This window comes from Palaemon carinicauda, chromosome 30 (genome assembly GCF_036898095.1).
Source record: "Palaemon carinicauda isolate YSFRI2023 chromosome 30, ASM3689809v2, whole genome shotgun sequence".
NCBI classification, from domain to species: Eukaryota; Metazoa; Arthropoda; class Malacostraca; order Decapoda; family Palaemonidae; genus Palaemon; species Palaemon carinicauda.
In genome coordinates this window covers 32,974,601-32,992,431 of record NC_090754.1, presented here as the reverse complement: position 1 = coordinate 32,992,431, position 17,831 = coordinate 32,974,601, and the positions used below count along the sequence as shown (strand labels likewise).

The following is a 17,831-nucleotide window of genomic DNA, read 5'->3' as shown; positions in this document are numbered from 1 at the left end:
ATTAAACTTACCCGATGATCATATAGCTGTCAGCTCTGCTGCCCGACAGAAAAAACCTACGGGCGGAATACGCCAGCGATCGCTATACAGGTGGGGGTGTACATCAACAGCGCCATCTGTCAAGTAGGTACTCAAGTACTCGATGGCAACAAGAACCAATTTTCTCTCTGTCGTGCCAATGGCAAGACCTACTAAATACGCCGTCCCTAACTGGATTTGTTTTCACAACGATTTGGTGAAGTACACTATTCCAGTTTTGAGCTTTCGCTATGCAGGGGTTTTATCTTCATTTCAAAACTTGAACTCGTTTTGGATAGATTTAATTATGGTGACGAAGAGAGTATGGACTCTCTTTCACTTTTAAATGGCCGACCCTTCCCTTAGACGGAAGTGTGTTTAGGTTTTTGGTAATTTTGCTTAACAAGTTATAGATCTATTTATTTTATATCTCTCCGCCTTTATAGGCCTCTTCGATTAACTTTCCATTTATTATAAACTTATAAAAAATTAATTTTTATGTTTGTTTATATGCGACCTTTCCTAATGGTAGGCGGTCCTTACTTGGAACCGAAGTTAATTAACATTGAGCCCGTTATATCGTATTTAACCTTTTAAGAATTTAATACTTTTTAATGTTTTATGAAAGAATTTCTTTGATAGTCTCGTACTGTTTTCAAAGATGAACTAACGTTTAGTTTTTTAGTCTCCGCAGTTGTTGACGTTCAGAACGTTCAACATGCGCTCTATCGTTACGATAGAGAGAGAGTGTATCACGGTTTCACGTTGCAGTAAGAGTAAACCGATTCTAGCGTTTCGTTCATTCTTTCTTAGCTTAAATGGTTTAAATTCTAAAAAAGGAACTTTTTATTTGGGAAACCTTTCAGTTTTTTCCTTTAGCAAATAACATGTTTTAACGATATATAATTGGGCTCTTCTCTCAGGTGCTAAATCAAGAGAGAAGAGAGAGAGAGATAGAGACGGAGGGAGAGAGAGGAGAATAAACGTTTCGTTCAAGCGGGTAACGTTGTTCTCGTTTTTTACTCTTCTCCCTAGTCGCTGTAGGGGAAGAAGGTAAAACGTTTCTAGGGTTTTATTCTTGTTCCCAGGCTTTATGCGGTGAGAGATTGTAAACGTAGTTTATTTGATCTAGTGTTTAGTCTCTTTTCCAGCCACTGATTTCTTTATCTTTTTTTTATGTTTTTCTGTTGCATTGTAAAACTGTTTTCGCAATTACTACCTTTTAATGAAGGATAGGATTGCGTGTTTCAGGTAGAAATCAGTTAAAGTTTCGATTTCAGTGAAATAAGTGCAAACAGAAAATCAAAAGTGATAAAGTGATATGCGCAAAGTGTTACAGTGTTGCGTCCGAGGGTTCGTCTGTTCGTGCCAGTTGTTCACCTAGTCCGGGACCTCTTACAAGCTCCCAAGCCCAGGGGAGAAGTAATGTCGAACGACTTATGGGTTCCACAGGCCTTGATCGACGAACAGACGTTTTTCCCTCCGTGGTTTCGGGCGTATCTACCCACGTTAGCCGACGTGAGATCGCCCCACCCACACAAAGACGAGAGAGCCCATTTATTCCTCGTCTGCGGAAGAGGTTTCTCGTAAGAAACCATGGACCACATCTTGCAGCTTTTTAAGTGCAAATCGGTCCCTTCCGCGCAAGTCCAACGGCCTAGGTGTAGCCACTGGGTCAGTTCGGACTCTCTGCAGTCATCCGACGACTGCACTCCTTCCAAGAGAGGCAAGGTGTTACCGCAACAGGCAGTAACTCCGTCTGTTGCCGCACCAGCTGTTTTAGACCCTCAGTCACAACGGACAGTAGCTCCGTCTGTTGCCGTTTTTTGTAGACCCTAAGTGGTCTTTACTGCAGTCTATGCAGACTCAGTTAGCTGCGGTTATGCAGGAGTTTCGTGCGGAGAAGGTTGACACTGCTCTCGTTAGCCTACAACCTGCCACGGTTGTGCGCCCAGCTCACGCTGAGGCTGCCTGCTCCTACACTCCGGCTGCGGAGAGCTCCACCTCCGATGCGCAATCGACCCTGCCAGACGCATGTTAATGTTAGCCGACGTGCGGCACCCTCCGTTAACATGCGTGAGCTACCGCATCAGCAGTGGGAAGGTGGAGTCAAGCTGCCGTGTTTTGACGCGATGCGTTAGTTTCCGCAACCCACGGCAGTCCCCACCACGCACCACCACTCCGCTTTGGTTGTTGCCTGCTCCCACACTCCGACTGCGGAGAAGGTTGAGGATGCACCCGTTTGCTTACAACCTGCCACGGTTGTGCGCCCAGCATGGCTGCCTGCTCCCACACTCTTGTTGTGAGAGCTCCTCCACCCATGCGCAGTCGACCCTGCCAGACGCATGCTGACTCCCACAGACACACGGAGCACTCCGTTGCCGTGCGTGAGCTACCACAAGCTGCCGTGTTTTGACACGGTGTGTCAGCCTCCGCAACCCACTGTGGTTACCGCCACTCGCCCGCAGCAGACTAGTCAGTCAGGAGTTGAGGCTTCCCCACACAGCTTTGGTTGTTGCCAGCTCACAGACTGTCAAGCAGTTACATGACGTTGCCTTCTGGTCTGCTACTATTGCACCAGTGCTGTATGTCCTCACGCACCTGTTGTGGTTGACAGTTCAGTTTTTGACAGTTCACAGACTGTCAAGCAGTTACATAACGTTGCCTTCTGGTCTGCTGCTTATGCACCAGTGAGACCCTCACTGAGATAACCTAGCTTTTCTCGGACATGGTTCCTGTAGATGAGAAAGTGCTGTTCTCCCTCCTTCTGATATTCCTTTGAGGACTCTGTCATTTGGAGAGGAGCCTTAAGCTGCTTAGCCTCCTATGGACTTTAATTAAAGCATAACAAGGCTTCCAGGGATGGTAAATGGTTCCGCTTCGGTCGCTAACCCCGTCTGTTGCCACACCTGCTCCCATAGACCCTAATGGGCTTTGTTGCAAGACATGCAGTCCAAGCTTGTGTCCTTGATAGAGGATTTTTTACGGAGAAGAACCTTCTAGCCAACAACCTTCCTACCGGTTGGTTGTACGCCCTGTTGACGCTGAGGTTTCCTACTCACGTCCGCCAGTTGAGGTGGTTCCTCCACCGGTGCGACCCAGTGTGGGTTGCCAGTCGCACGTTGACGTTAAGCGACTCTCGGAGGTGGTTGTGGACGTTCAGTGTGTCACTAGGAAGACGTTCAACAACCAGCAGAGGTGACTTGTTGTGACGCAGTGCGGCAACCTCAGCAACCCGGTAGGGGGTTGACTGCACAACCCAGACAGTCTAGACAGTTTCGGGTTGACGCTGTACTTCCTCGCGTCCCCATGGTTGACAGTTCACAGACTGTGCAGCAGTACCATGATCTTGTGTCCGGCTCCGTCACGCATCCACCAGTGCGACCGGATTCAGCGAGTCAGACTTTGCCCACTCCGTTGCCGTTTCCTCATCAGTTTCGGATGAGGAACCCTCTGATGAGGACATTGCTGAACAAGACGATCAACCCCCAGCCCTGTTATCCATCCAGAAGATGCTGAAGAAGGAACACTGCCCTGTCAGGCTGTGGATGAGTCTGGTTAGGACACTGTCATCCGTGGTTCAATTTGTGTCACTTGGAAGACTACACCTCCGTCCTCTTCTGTATCATCTAGCTTTTCACTGGAAAAGGACAAGACGCTAGAAGCGGTCTCGATCCCGGTTTCCGGAAAGATAAAGTCTGGTCTGACTTGGTGAAAGGACTTTATCAACCTTTGAAAGGGTCTTCCCCTGACTGTTCAGACTCCCAACCACGTTCTCTTCTCGGACGCATCGGACGTAGGCTGGGGTGCGACATTAGGCGGTAGGGAATGCTCGGGATTATGGAACTCGAGTCAAAGGACAATGCATTTCAACTGCAAGAAGCTACTGGCAGTACGTCTGACCTGGAAAAGCTTCAGGTCTCTCCTTCAAGGCAAAGTGGTGGAGGTGAACACGGACAACACCCTGCTTTGACGTACATCTCCAAGCAAGGAGGGACCTACTTTCTGACATGGTACGAGTTCGCAAGAGACCTCCTCTCCTGTTCAACAGGTCTAGACTTTTCACTAGTAACGAGGTTCATCCAAGGCAACTTGAATGTCATAGCAGATTGTCTCAGTAGGAAGGGACAAATAATTCCAACATATTGGACCCTCCACAAGGATGTATGCAAGAGACTTTGGGCCACCTGGTGCCAGCCAACCATAGATCTCTTCGCAACCTCGATGACCAAGAGGCTCCCAATACTTTGCTCACCTATCCCGGACCCAGCAGTAGTTCATATAGATGCCTTTCTACTAGATTGGTCACATCTAGATCTATATGCATTCCCTCCGTTCTAGATTGTCAACAAGGTACTGCAGAAGTTCGCCTCTCACGAAGGGACAAAGTTGACGCTAGTTGCTTCCCTCTGGCCTGCGAGAGAATAACTCACCGAGGTACTTCGATGGCTAGTAGACGTTCCCAGAACACTTCCCCTAAGGGTGGACCTGCTACGTCTGCCACGCGTAAAGAAGGTACTCCAAGGCCTCCACGCTCTTCGTCTGACTGCCTTCAGACTATCGAAAGACTCTCGAGAACTAGAGGTTTTTCGAAGGAGGCAACTAGAGCGATTGCTAGAGCAAGGAGAACATACACCCTTAGAGTCTACCAATCGAAGTGGGAAATCTTCCGAAACTGGTGCAAGTCAGTATCCGTATCCTCGACCAGTACCTCTGTAACTCAAATAGCTGACTTCCTCTTATATCTGAGGAAAGAACGATCTCTTTCAGCTCCCACTATCAAGGGTTACAGTAGCATGTTGGCATCAGTCTTCCGTCACAGAGGCTTAGTTCTTTCCAACAATAAAGATCTACAGGACCTCCTTAAGTCTTTTGAGACCACGAAGGAGCGTCGTTTGGTTACACCTGGTTGGAATTTAGACGTGGTTCTAAGATTCCTTATGTCAGACAGGTTCGAACCGCTTCAATCAGCCTCCCTGAAAGATCTCACCTTTAAGATTCTTTTCCTGATATGCTTAACCACAGCTAAAAGAGTCAGTGAGATTCATGCCTTCAGCAAGAACATCGGATTCTCATCCGAAACGGCTACATGTTCTACAACTTGGTTTTCTAGCCAAACACGAGCTGCCTTCTCAGCCTTGACCAATATCGTTCGATATTCCAAACTTATCGTATGGTTGGAAATGAACTAGAAAGAGTATTATGTCCTGTAAGAGCTCTTAAGTTCTATTTTAAAAACCTTTACGAGGCCCGTCTGAAGCTTTATGGTGTTCAGTTAAGAATCCATCTTTGCCTATGTCAGAGAATTCTTTATCCTATTTTATCAGACTGTTAATACGAGAAGCTCATTCCCTTCTGAATGAGGAAGACCAAGCTTGGCTGAAGGTAAGGACATACGAAGTTAGAGCTGTCGCAACTTCCGTGGCCTTTAAACAAAATAGATCTCTGCAAAGTATATTCGACGCAACCTATTGGAATAGCAAATCAGTGTTCGCGTCTTTTATCTTAAGAATGTCCAGTCTCTTTACGAGAACTGCTACACTCTGGGACCATTCGTAGCAACGAGTGCAGTAGTGGTGGGGGCTCCACCACTACAATTCCCTAATTCCAGAACCTTTTTAATCTTTCTCTTGAAATATTTTTGGGTTGTCCGGAAGGCTAAGAAGCCTTTCGCATCCTACTTGATTTGGCGGGTGGTCAAAATCATTTCTTGAGAAGCGCCTAGATTAGAGGTTTTGATGAGGACCTTTAGTATGGGTTGCAACCCTTCATACTTCAGCTCCTAGGAGTCGCTCAGCATCCTATGAGGATCGCGAGGCTCAGTAAGGAAGACGTACTTAAAAAGGCAGAGTAATTGTTCAAGTCGTCTTCCTTACCAGGTACTTATTTATTTTATGCTTGTTATTTTGAATAACTGCTAAAATGAAATACGGAATACTTAGCTCATAATGTCAACATGTAATGCTGGTCTCTACCCACCCCCCTGGGTGTGAATCAGCTATATGATCATCGGGTAAGTTTAATATTGAAAAATGTTATTTTCCTTAGTAAAATAAATTTTTGAATATACTTACCCGATGATCATAAATTAAAGGACCCACCCTTCCTCCCCAATAGAGACCCAGTGGACAGAGGAGAAAATTGGTTCTTGTTGACATCGAGTACTTGAGTACCTACTTGACAGATGGCGCTGTTGATGTACACCCCCACCTGTATAGCGATCGCTGGCGTATTCCGCCCGTAGGTTTTTTCTGTCGGGCAGCAGAGCTGACAGCTATATGATCATCGGGTAAGTATTCAAAAATTTATTTTACTAAGGAAAATAACATTTTTCATTAATTTTTAGAATTGTTCATTTTGCTCATTAATGTACTTGATAAAGTAAAATATAGAATATCCATATCAGCCACAAAATTTTATTATTCTTTTTATTGGGAAATTTGTAATACCGTATACAGTAAAACATCCTTATATGTGTTCATTACATTTTAAGGCCTCCTTCCCCCACTGCAAAATTACCTTGATAATTGGCAATATAAACTCTTAAGAATTTTTTTTAAAGATAAATATTTACTCCAAAAATGTACTTGTACTTGAATTGTAAAGTACAATCCAACAGTGTAATATAATAATGATATAGTATAATACAATAAAATCTTATACTGGCAATATTGATATCCCCACCTTTCTCTCCCTTGTATACATATAAGCCTTTACTACTGAATATAAAATTTTATGATAATAATAATCATCATCATCATCATCATCATCATCATCATCATCATCATCATATACTGTAATACCCATACTATAAAATTTAATAAGTCTCTTATGAAGATTATTAAAAGAGGCTTTAAAACATGATTCATGATATAGTTATGTACATGATTATCTAATATTTGATGATATAAAATGCTCAATGAAACATTAATGAAATACTGTATGTGATCAACAATACTAAGAGATTCAGATATTCTCCCTCTCTTAAAAGTTGTTGAAATTTAATTGTTCAAATTTTATTGTCAGTTTAAATGTTTTCATTCAGCGAAATTACACCATTTCTTGTTAGAAAATAAAGATGTTAGAATTTGTATACAATGTCTGATAATTTGATAACTAATTGTCAAAAAAAAAATTTCTTTATTTCTCTAAAGAAAGATCTTTAAAGATATCATAACTGGATAATATAAGATATATTTAACTCTACTTAATATTATTTCCTTATGAAAGATATACACCACATTCAAACCAGAATTAAATTTCCCTTTTCAACCAGTTAGGTTGTTAAAGTCAATGAATCAATGTTAACATTGACTTTTTTTCTGGCAGCAAATTTCTGACTTCTGTGTTTTATGAGACATTAAAAAAACTGATAATTAGAGATGAACATATTTCATGTTCTCATACTGTGATATCTTGAAAGAGTTTTGTTTAGAAGAAAATAGCAAATTTTTCATTAACTAATAAGGTTATTGAAAATAATTTTTTTTAACAAACAACCAAATCTCTTTTCGTACTTTAACTACTCAGTCTGTAGGGGTGAAAAGGTGCATTATAAATGGCAGCAGAAGCAATGTTATGATGTATGAAACCAGTTTTATTTGGTAAAAAATAGGGTAAGAAATTTAGATTAAATTTTATGAAGTAAATTTGTGCATACAAAATGTGCATTAAATAAAATTAATGCTGGTAGAATACAATGGGAAATACTCATTAAAAGGGAATAAGGATAATAAGGAATAAAAGACAGAATAGGGATATGGAATATAGATGGGAATAAGGTTATAAAGAGTAAATGTTGACAGAAGGTAATAGTAGAAATGTGTAAATAATAGAAATGAAATGAAATGGAAATGAAATTAAATAAATGAAATGAAAGAATGAGAGAAAGCTGTCAACCTTTGGCATCCAATAAGATTAATATAGAGTATAGTTTAAAATTCTGAATAAAAGGGAATAAGGAATAAGGATAAATGTGATATAGTATAAGGAAGGATGTAAGGGAATAAGGAATAACCTAGACAGAAATGTGCAGTAAAATTGTATGAATAACAGAAATGAAAAGATGAAGGAAATGGAAATTGAAAAGTGGGAAGAATTGGAAAAACATTTTAGCCTTTGTTCCAACATTCCCTTTTGCGCAACTAAAAAACTTGCCAGGCAGCTTATTACTTTCCATTGACAATTTACTTGTGCTGAGAGTGTTGCCAAATGATGTTCCTACACTTTCTATATGAGTACAGTAAACATATTTTTACGGTGATGACAGCTTGGCACGACCATAATGTCATGTTGAAGATGGTACCGAGTAACTTGCAATAAAGGTAATACTGTACTGTAATACATGGGTGATGATTAGCAAGTTAAAGTACAAAAGGTTTGTATACAAGTTGCAACAAATAAAAAAATTTAAGTCCTTTAGGTTTAAGTTCCCACCTCAACTCACATCTGCTAGATAATGAAATAACAGTTATTAATTGAGTTACCTCTTTCTTTTTTATTTTGCAGAAGTTGATACTCCAACTCCAGACACAGTGAAGAGTGTAGGGGGAGGTGTGGTTGGTAGGCAATGGGCTTGGCTACTTGATGTAGAGAGAGCTTGTGGACTAGTTGTTGGTCGGTGCTTGGAAGGAATGCTTCTTGGCCCTCCCCTTACTTCAAATGAGATAAGAAGCAAGTCTTGGTTATCTTTACAAGTGTTTTCATGTGGGCTTGCATCAGAAGATCTGAATTCAGGTTAGTAGCTCATTTTATATAGTCTATTACTGATGAATGTCAGTGTAGTTATTTTGCATAAGATTATCATCATACATATAATTTGTGGCCATAATAGTAAGTTTAATACTTTTTGTAATTACTTATAATTGTAAGCATTACTAAAGAGTAATTTTTTGATGCTGCTATTGTTCTGTGACTAGTTGAAGTTTTTTAAATTTTTTTGTCTGATTATGACTTGTCATGTATTATGTTCCAGAGGACAGAAGTGTGGAAAACTATTTCGTCATAGCCTTTACTCATCATGATGTAATTGTTGGCTATGAAACTGTGATTGTACATTATTTAGGCATTTCATCTTTATCTATTATTGTGCACTTAACCTTAGTAATTAATAAAATGGTTGCAATCCTTGATATAAATCTTGCTTATCAGTTTTTAATGGTTTGCCGAGTTTTATACAGAACGTACAAATTATTATGGTGTAGAGTTATGAGGCCACTGAATCTTATGTCTAAGCTTTCACAGTCTTAACCATGCAATGTATTCTTAAATGATAGGTGAAAATTTGAGGAGGGCAAAATTGAAGAAGTTGGAGAAATAGTAGGTAAGAAACCCAAGGGAATGAATGGAGATTAAATTACAGAAAGCAATGTAGTTGGTGGCCAAATGCTTTGTCCCTCAGGATGCTGACAGTTTTGGAATTCCAATATATTCTCCCTTGCCACCTGTATAAATTTTTTGGCTATTCTCTCTGTCTTCTAATTGCTTTCCTTTTATATTTTTACTGTCAAACCTAAACATTTCAAATCTTCCCTTCATAACACATGCTTGAAAAAAATTTGATTATTTTCTTTAAATTGTTTTTACCATTTTCATCTATTTTCATTCCTTAAAAAAATCTATAGCTTTTTCTTTTTTTTAATCTGTGACCATGATGCTCACAAAACACATCTCCATCCCAATTTTTGGTGTTTTTAGTTTGCCTCCATTAACTTAAGGAGAATACTGTTAAGCAAGTAATAATTTTGTGGAGATAATGCTGCTGCTTTCTTCATTTAAAATCTCAAGATCATAAGAGTCAAAGCAACGTACAGAAATAATTATCTTTATGAGAAATGATAAGTGTTTTAGTGCCAGGTTTATGAATGAAAGCAGTCATGGTGTTGTGCATTATAGTAAAATTGTGATCTACCTTGCTGCTCATTATCATATAACCCTTTGCTTTCTAAATTGATCTGTTTAAAATGAATTTGTAGGAGAGAATGAATGAATGATTGGTAATTATCTGGCATCATAACATCAATGGTCATTGTTGCCGATTGAAATATGCCTGATGAACAATTATTAACTCATGATAAAAAAAAACAAGAGAAATTAATACATAGCTTAATAGGGAGTTAAAAAAATGATCATGTTAGTGCCCTTTGGAGATTCAGTGGGGGAAGGAATTTTGTAGGATATTTGGAGGGATTATAGGCATATAAAAGAAAATTAATGTTAATTTTTATGTTATAATGAAGAACTCATGTTTGACACTAGATACTCGTTAAGTTTATGATTGACAAAAAAGACAAGAACCTATTTTCCATCTAGATATTTGAAATGGGGATAACTTTGACATCTTGGTAATTGAAGTTTTTATAGATGAGAATATGTTTGTAAATAGAAGGCCCAATGATATGTCTTAAAAGGAAAACTGAAATCATGATTTAAAATAGTTGCAAAACAAGTGTTTTAAAATATTCTTGTTAGTCTAAGGAGTCAATCAAAGCAGATATAATGGTTCTTCACAACATAAGTGATAACCTAAACATTTTTAAATAATATATAATTCAAAATACCGTATAATGTATTTATCCAAAAAAATAAAACCCCTAATCAAAAATGTATCCAGCATTGAATGTTTTTACATGTTCCATTCATAGTTCTAAAGTATGGCCTTTGTTTTATTAAGGATAAAGGCAACTATATTTTGAGTTGCCAGTAGATTTATTTCATCATTGTACAATGTCTTATTTATTCAAGATTTCTTAGATATACAATATTTTTGTATAAGGATTTTCATTGTAATACTGCTTGATCTATCTACCAAGGCACTCCCCCCAATTTTGGTTGTTAGCCAAAATAAAAAAAAGAACAAGAGGTGACTTTTCTTCTTTTCGCTATTCCTAACCTGATGAGGGCTTCAGCCTAGTTTGGTTGGTACTGGTAGAATGACACAGCCCACCCTCCCCCTTTATCCACCACAATTACAATTATTCATTTGAAAATAAACATCCTAGTTCTAATTTATCCCTTTTCTTCCTTTCAGACCAAGTGAGTGATTACATCAGTCAGGTTTGTGCATTTGTTGAATGCGGTCACAAGAAAGAAGCTATTGTTGAAATATTATATCGTCATGCAGTTTCTTATCCTCAACTTACATCTCCACTGATTTCAATACTTAAATCTAGTAAGTACTGTACTTCATTAGCTCAGGGATATGGTTATAATATTTTTTTTCCAGCATCAAATAAGACATTTACATCATGTCTCAAGGTCATTTTGTCAAGTTCAAGGTCACTCAGCTAAAAAGTTTTAATGTCTTACATTATGTATTTGTGAAAGATATTACAAAAGTCACTTACTGAATAATTAGTATGGCTGCCCTATAATAATAACAGTTGGTTGCATCTAACTATCTGCTCTCAATTATTTTTTTCTTGGAAACTTTAAATGCAATTGTTTTATTTTCTGAAATCTAATACATTCTTTAGAAGGTGGTGTTGATTTAATACATTATTAGAAGATTGTGTTGACACATTTTGCATAATACCCAAGGTCACTGTGAATTTCAAGGTTGCACATGTATTTTTCATATTTTTTTAATGCATATACAAACCTTCCATCCTTTAAAGTATAAGATGTCTTCAGCATGAGCTAGAAAGGCTGTTAATTCATGACCAATGTAGGTAGTTAACAATCAGTAGTGTGGTGCAAAAGCCTAGCTCACCTGCTTGTCACAGACTAGCAACTTTTGTCCTCGCCCACGCTATGTACGGACGTGCTGCTGCTAGAGCCGTTACCAGCTTTGATTCATTTCGTTTTCTTTCTAGAATTGTTTCTGTGTTGTGACTCCTGTCCCTCAACATGGAAATAGTTAAGTTTGCTGATGTAAGAGCAAGGTATGGTGTGTGTTAGGATTATGAGTTAGCCTGCTTATGATCCCCATCTACTTTTTTTTTTTGAAGGGGGCATAATTGTTCACAATCGTCTCTCTGTATCAAGTGTAGGCCATGGCCTTTGCTGGAATGGTCTGAATTTGCCCAGAAAAAGAAGGGCAAACAGGATGTTTCTCGATCAGTTTAGGTATTTCTAAGTTGGTGCCAAAACGCCTGTGTATCTCATTCCTCGTTCCTTATGGTTCTCGACTCTGCTACTCCTATGATAACTCCATAGACTCGGAGAGTTCTCAGGAGGGGTTTGATGGTTTTTGCTCTACCTCAGTACAAGGCTTAGGATGAGTCGGGGTATCACCTTCTCTTAGGAAGAGTTATACACCAGCACATCCTCGAACCTCATCTATGGCCATGCAGATACAAGGGCGATGAGTTTGACATGAAGAATCTATGGCCTTCTTTACGTAAGAGCCAAATCAAACCCTGCACTTCCTTTGCCAGTGGAATATCTGTTTGTTCAGCTAGTCAGATCAGAGAAGACCCTGGCACTCAGGAATGCTTGGATGCTGGAATCACGTTACTCTTTCCGGAGAGTGGTGTTGAAGCAGCAGTAGAAAATTACTTGCATCGTAATACATTTATCCACTGCGCAATATCTTTCAAGATCTCTGACCATTTGAAGGTGAAGGCAGCCAACCTTTTGTGTGCAGCCTTACCATTTTGATCGGGGGAGGAAGGCTCACACCCTCTCAAAATCCCGACTGGATTCCCCAACTACCTCTTCATCCTGGAAAGGACTGGAGTCTGTGCCACCCTTTAAAGGCCCATAATTTGGCCAGTTCAGGAATGGACGCAGGTGGAGTATGGGGGGGAACATTGATGGTGGTCTAATGCCCCCGGACTAAGAGAGTAAGCCCCTTCTTCCAGCTGGGTCAGATACCGTAGAATATGTCTGTCAAACCACTAGGCATTTAGGCATCAACAAATAGCCGAGGCATGGGTAGTGAGTGTCTTTTGGGATGGTTACTTACTGCCATTCCAGGACATTGAGCCCCCCCCCATATTTTGCACTTCAATTGCTTTCTAGACATTTATTATTATTACTGTATTATTGCTAGCTAAGCTACAACCCTAGTTGGGAAAGCATGATGCTATAAGCCTAAGGGCTCCAACGGGGAAAAATAGCTCACTGAGGAAAGGAAATAAATAAAGTATATGAGAAGTAATGAATAATTAAAATAAAATATTTTAAGAGTATTAAAAACATTAAAACAGATCTTTCATAAATAAACTATAAAAAGAGACTTACGTCAGCCTGTTCAACATAAAAACATTCGCTGCAAGTTTGAACTTTTTAAGTTCTACTGATTCAAGTACGTGATTAGGAAGATCATTAAACGACTTATTTTACTTACTTTAAGGACTGCTTCTCTGGTCCCATACAGCAGGGGAACCCTACTCTTTACAGGACCTTCACATTCATTTAATAGTATACATTTAAGGCATTCAGCATTCCACACCCCATATTGCTTGGTTACTGTCAGGTCCACATTATCGAAGCACCTAGAGAACGAGAAAGTTTTCAGTTTCCTCTTGAAAGCGGGAGCTTATTGTATAGTCTCAGGGCTGCACAACTAAAGGCTCTAGGTGCAGATAATTTGAAACCATCTGCAACTATTCTCGTGTGAACACGATTTGTTGGCTGCACAATATGTAGCAATTCTCTTAGGTATTTAGGATGTATGATTCTGATAACTTGATGGGTTATTGCACATATTTTAAACTCAATTCTTTCTTTAATAGGCAGACAGTGTAAATCAATTAGTTTAGGAGTAATCCTTACTCGGGGTGGGAACCCTTTTATCAGTCTTGCTCCTCAGTTTATTATGTTTTGTAATTTCTTAAGTTGTACTTTTGGTAAATTTTAGTAAATGGAGTTACAGTAGTCAATCTTGGTAATAACACATTTTCAATATTAATCTTACCCGATAATCATGTAGCTGTCAACTCTGTTGCCGACAGAAATCTACGGTCGGGATACGCCAGCGATCGCTATACAGGTGGGGGTGAACACCACAGCGCCATCTGTGGTCAGGTACTCCAGTACTTCTTGTCAACACCACCTCAATTTTTCCTCTGTCGTGCCTCCGGCTAGACCTACATGGATACGCTGTTGATTCTGGAGTTATTGCTCACGATTTGGTGATGTATTTGCTCTAGAGTTTAGCTTTCGCTATTCAGGAAGTTTTATCATTAGCTTAGCTAGCTTTTGGAATTAATTTGATTAATTATGGTGACGAAGAGAGTATGAACTCTCTTTCACTTTTAAATGGCCGACCCTTCCCTTAACGGAAGTGTTGGTGTCGAAGAGAGTATAGACTCTCTTTCTTAATTTTGCTTAACAAAAGTTATAGATTTATTTTATATCTCTCCGCCTTTTATAGGCCTCTTCGATTAACTTCCTTTTATTATAAACTTATTAAAATTAATTTTTATATTTGTTTATATTCGACCTTTCCTAATAGTAGGCGGTCTTTTCTTGGAACCGAAGTTAATTAACATTGAGCCCGTCATTTTGTTTTTACCTGTTAACATATTATGCTATTTTAATGTTTTTGAAAGAATTTCTTTGATAGTCTTGTACTGTTTTCAAAGTTGAACTAACGTTTTGTTTTGTCTCTGCAGTTGTTGACGTTCAGAACGTTCAACTTGCGCTCTATCGTTACGATAGAGAGAGAATATTCACGGTGTCACGTTGCAGTAAGAGTAAACCGATTCTAGCGTTTTGTTCATTCTTTCTTAGCTTAATGGTTTTAATTCTAATAAAGGAACTTTTTTGGGAAATCTTTCAGTTTTTTTCCTTTAACAATAATATGTTTTAACGATATATATAATTGGGCTCATCTCTCAGGTTCTAAGTCAAGAGAGAGAGAGAGAGAGATAGAGACGGAGGGAGAGAGAGTAGGATAAACGTTTCGTTCAAGCGAGTAACGTTGTTATCGTTTTTGCTCTTCTCCCTAGTCTCTTTAGGGGAAGAAGGTAAACGTTTCTAGAGTTTTATTCTTGTTCTCAAGCTTTATGCGGTGAGAGATTTTAAACGTAGTTTATTTGATCTAGTGTTTAGTCTCTTTCCAGCCACTGAATTATTTATCTTTCATTATATTTTTCTGTTACATTGTAATTCTGTTTTCGCAATTACTAACTTTTAAGGAAGGATAGAATTGCGTGTTTCAGGTACAAACCACTTAAAGTTTCGAGTTCAGTGAAATAAGTGCAAACAGAAAATCAAAAGTGATAAAGTGATTAGCGCAAAGTGTTACAGTGTTGCGTTCGAGGGTTCGTCTGTTCGTGCCAGTTGTTCGCCTAGTCTGGGACCTCTTACAAGCTCCCAAGCCCAGGGGAGAAGTAATGTCGAAGGACTTATGGGTTCAGCAGGCCTTGATCGACGAACAGACGTTTCCCTCCGTGGTTTCGGGCGTATCTACACACGTTTGCCGACGTGAGATCGCCCCACCCACACAAAGACGAGAGAGCCCATTTATTCCTCGTCTGCGGAAGAGGTTTCTCGTAAGAAATCATGGACCAAATCTTGCAGCTTTTAAGTGCAAGTCGGTCCCTTCCGCGCAAGTCCAACTCCTAGGTGATGCCATTAGCACTGGGTCAGTTCGGACTTGCTGCAGTACGACAACTGCACACCTCCCAGAGAGGCAAGGTGGTATCGCAACAGGCAGTAACTCCGTCTGTTGCCGCACCAGCTGTTTTAGACCCTCAGTCTCAATGGACAGTAGCTCCTTTTGTTGTTGTCTTTCTTAAACTCTAGTGGTCTATGCTGCAGACAATGCAGTCTCAGCTTGCGGTGTTGATGCAGGAGTTTCAGGCAGAGAAGGTTAACACACCTCCTCCTGCGAGCGCTCCTCCACCTCTACGCAGTCCAGCCTGCCAGACGTATGATGTTGAGGTTCCTCAAGCTACCTCCATGCGTGAGCTGCCGCATTGGGAGTTGCCAGATACCAGCGCTGTGCAGCAACCTCCACTTTCCTTGAGGCAGGAGCCTCTTGCCACTCGGCAACCTCCTCAACACTTGAGGCAGGAGCCTTATGCTTTGCAGCAACCTCCTCTACCCTTGAGGCAGGAGCCTCATGCGTTGCGACAACCTCCTCCATCCTCGAGGCAGCAACCTCTTGCGGTGCGACAACCTCCACCTTCCTCGAGGCAGCAACCTCAACTCCACCTCTGCGCAGTCCACCCTGCCAGACGTATGATGTTGAGGTTCCTCAACCTACCTCCACGCGTGAGCTGCCACATTGGGAGTTGCCAGATACCAGCGCTATGCAGCAACCTCTTGCGTTGCGGCAACCTCCACCATCCTTGAGGCAGCAACCTCAACTCTTGCGGCAGCCACCTCCACTCTTGAGACAAGAACCTCAACTCTTGAGGCAAGAGCCTCAACTCTTGAGGAACCTCATGCTATGAGGCAGCCGCCTCAACGCATGCAGCAACCGCATTCTTCACAGCATGAGCCTCTCTCTGCGCAGCTACCTCCTCAACCCTTGAGGCAGACGTAACTCTTGAGGCAGGAACCTCACAGGAGCCTCATGCTATGCGGCATCCTCCTCAACCCATGAGGCAGGAGCCTCATGCTATGCGACATCCTCCTCTACCCATGAGGCAGCCTCATGCTATGCGGCATCCTCCTCAACCCATGAGGCAGGAGCCTCATGCTATGCGGCATCCTCCTTAACCCATGAGGCAGGAGTCTCATGCTATGAGGAGCCTCATGCTATGCGGCATCCTCCTCAAACCATGAGGCAGGAGCCTCATGCTATGCGGCAACCGCCTCAACCCATGAGGCAGGAGCCTCATACTATGCGGCATCCCCCTCAACGCATGCGGCATAAGCCTCTTCCCTTGCAGCTTGAGCCTCATCCCATGCAGCATGAGCCTCATACCATGCAGCATGAGCCTCATTCCATGCAGCATGAGCCTCATCCCATGCAGCATAAGCCGCACGCCATGCAACATGCTCTGCTTACCTTACAGCATGCTCTACATACAGCATGCTCTGCATACAGCATGCTCTGCATACCTTACTGCATGCTTCTCAGTCACACATCTTTGGTTGTTGCCAACTCACTAGACTGTCAAGCAGTTTCATAACGTTGCCTTCTAGTCTGCTGCTTTTGCACCAGTGAAACCCTCACTGAGAGAACTTAGCTTTTCTCGGATATGGTTCCTGTAGATGAGAAAGTGCTATTCTCCCTCCTTCTGATATTCCCTTGAGGACTCTGTCATTTGGAGAGGAGCCTTTAGCTGCTTAGCCTCCTATGGACTTTTATTTAAGCATAACATGCTTCCAGGGAGGGTAATGGTTCCACTTCAGTCGCTAACCCCGTCTGTTACCACACCTGCTCCCATAGACCTTGAGCTGTGTTGCAAGACATGCAGTCCAAGTTTAGTCCTTGTTAGAGGATTTTTTGTTTACGGAGTCAGTGTGTCACTGGGAAGACGTTCAACAACCAGCAGAAGTGACTTGTTGTGACGCAGTGCGGCAACCTCAGCAACCCGATAAGGAGTTGTCTGTACGACCCAGACAGTCTAGACAGCTTCGGGTTGTCACTGTACTTCCTCGCTTCCCCATGGTTGACAGTTCACAGACTGTGCAGCAGTACCATGATCTTGTGTCCGGCTCCGTCAGACGACTAGCTTTTAAGAGCTCCCACAAGTCGTCGCTGTCTGGAGATTCTCAGATGGACTATGGATCTGACCAAGGAACTGGGCCTCCTGGTCAATTTTGAGGAGTCCCAGCTCGTCCCATCCCAGACCATTGTCTACCTGGGTATGGATCTTCAGAGTCGAGCTTTTCGGGCTTTTCCGTCGGCCCCAAAGATCTACTAAGCCCTAGATTGCATCCAGAGCATGCTGAGAAGGAACCGATGC

The 17,831-nt window shown here is 41.2% G+C and overlaps 1 protein-coding gene across 1 annotated transcript in view; it reads left to right on the top strand.

Annotated features, from left to right (window-relative positions):
* The window catches only part of LOC137623452 (probable E3 ubiquitin-protein ligase HERC1), a 187,289-nt gene that overhangs the window by 96,577 nt on the left and 72,881 nt on the right, over positions 1-17,831 (top strand). The window contains exons 20-21 of the mRNA XM_068354287.1: positions 8,527-8,754; positions 11,048-11,188. Of these exons, the coding sequence (XP_068210388.1) occupies positions 8,527-8,754; positions 11,048-11,188 (369 nt within the window). The remainder of the gene's footprint in view (positions 1-8,526; positions 8,755-11,047; positions 11,189-17,831) is intronic.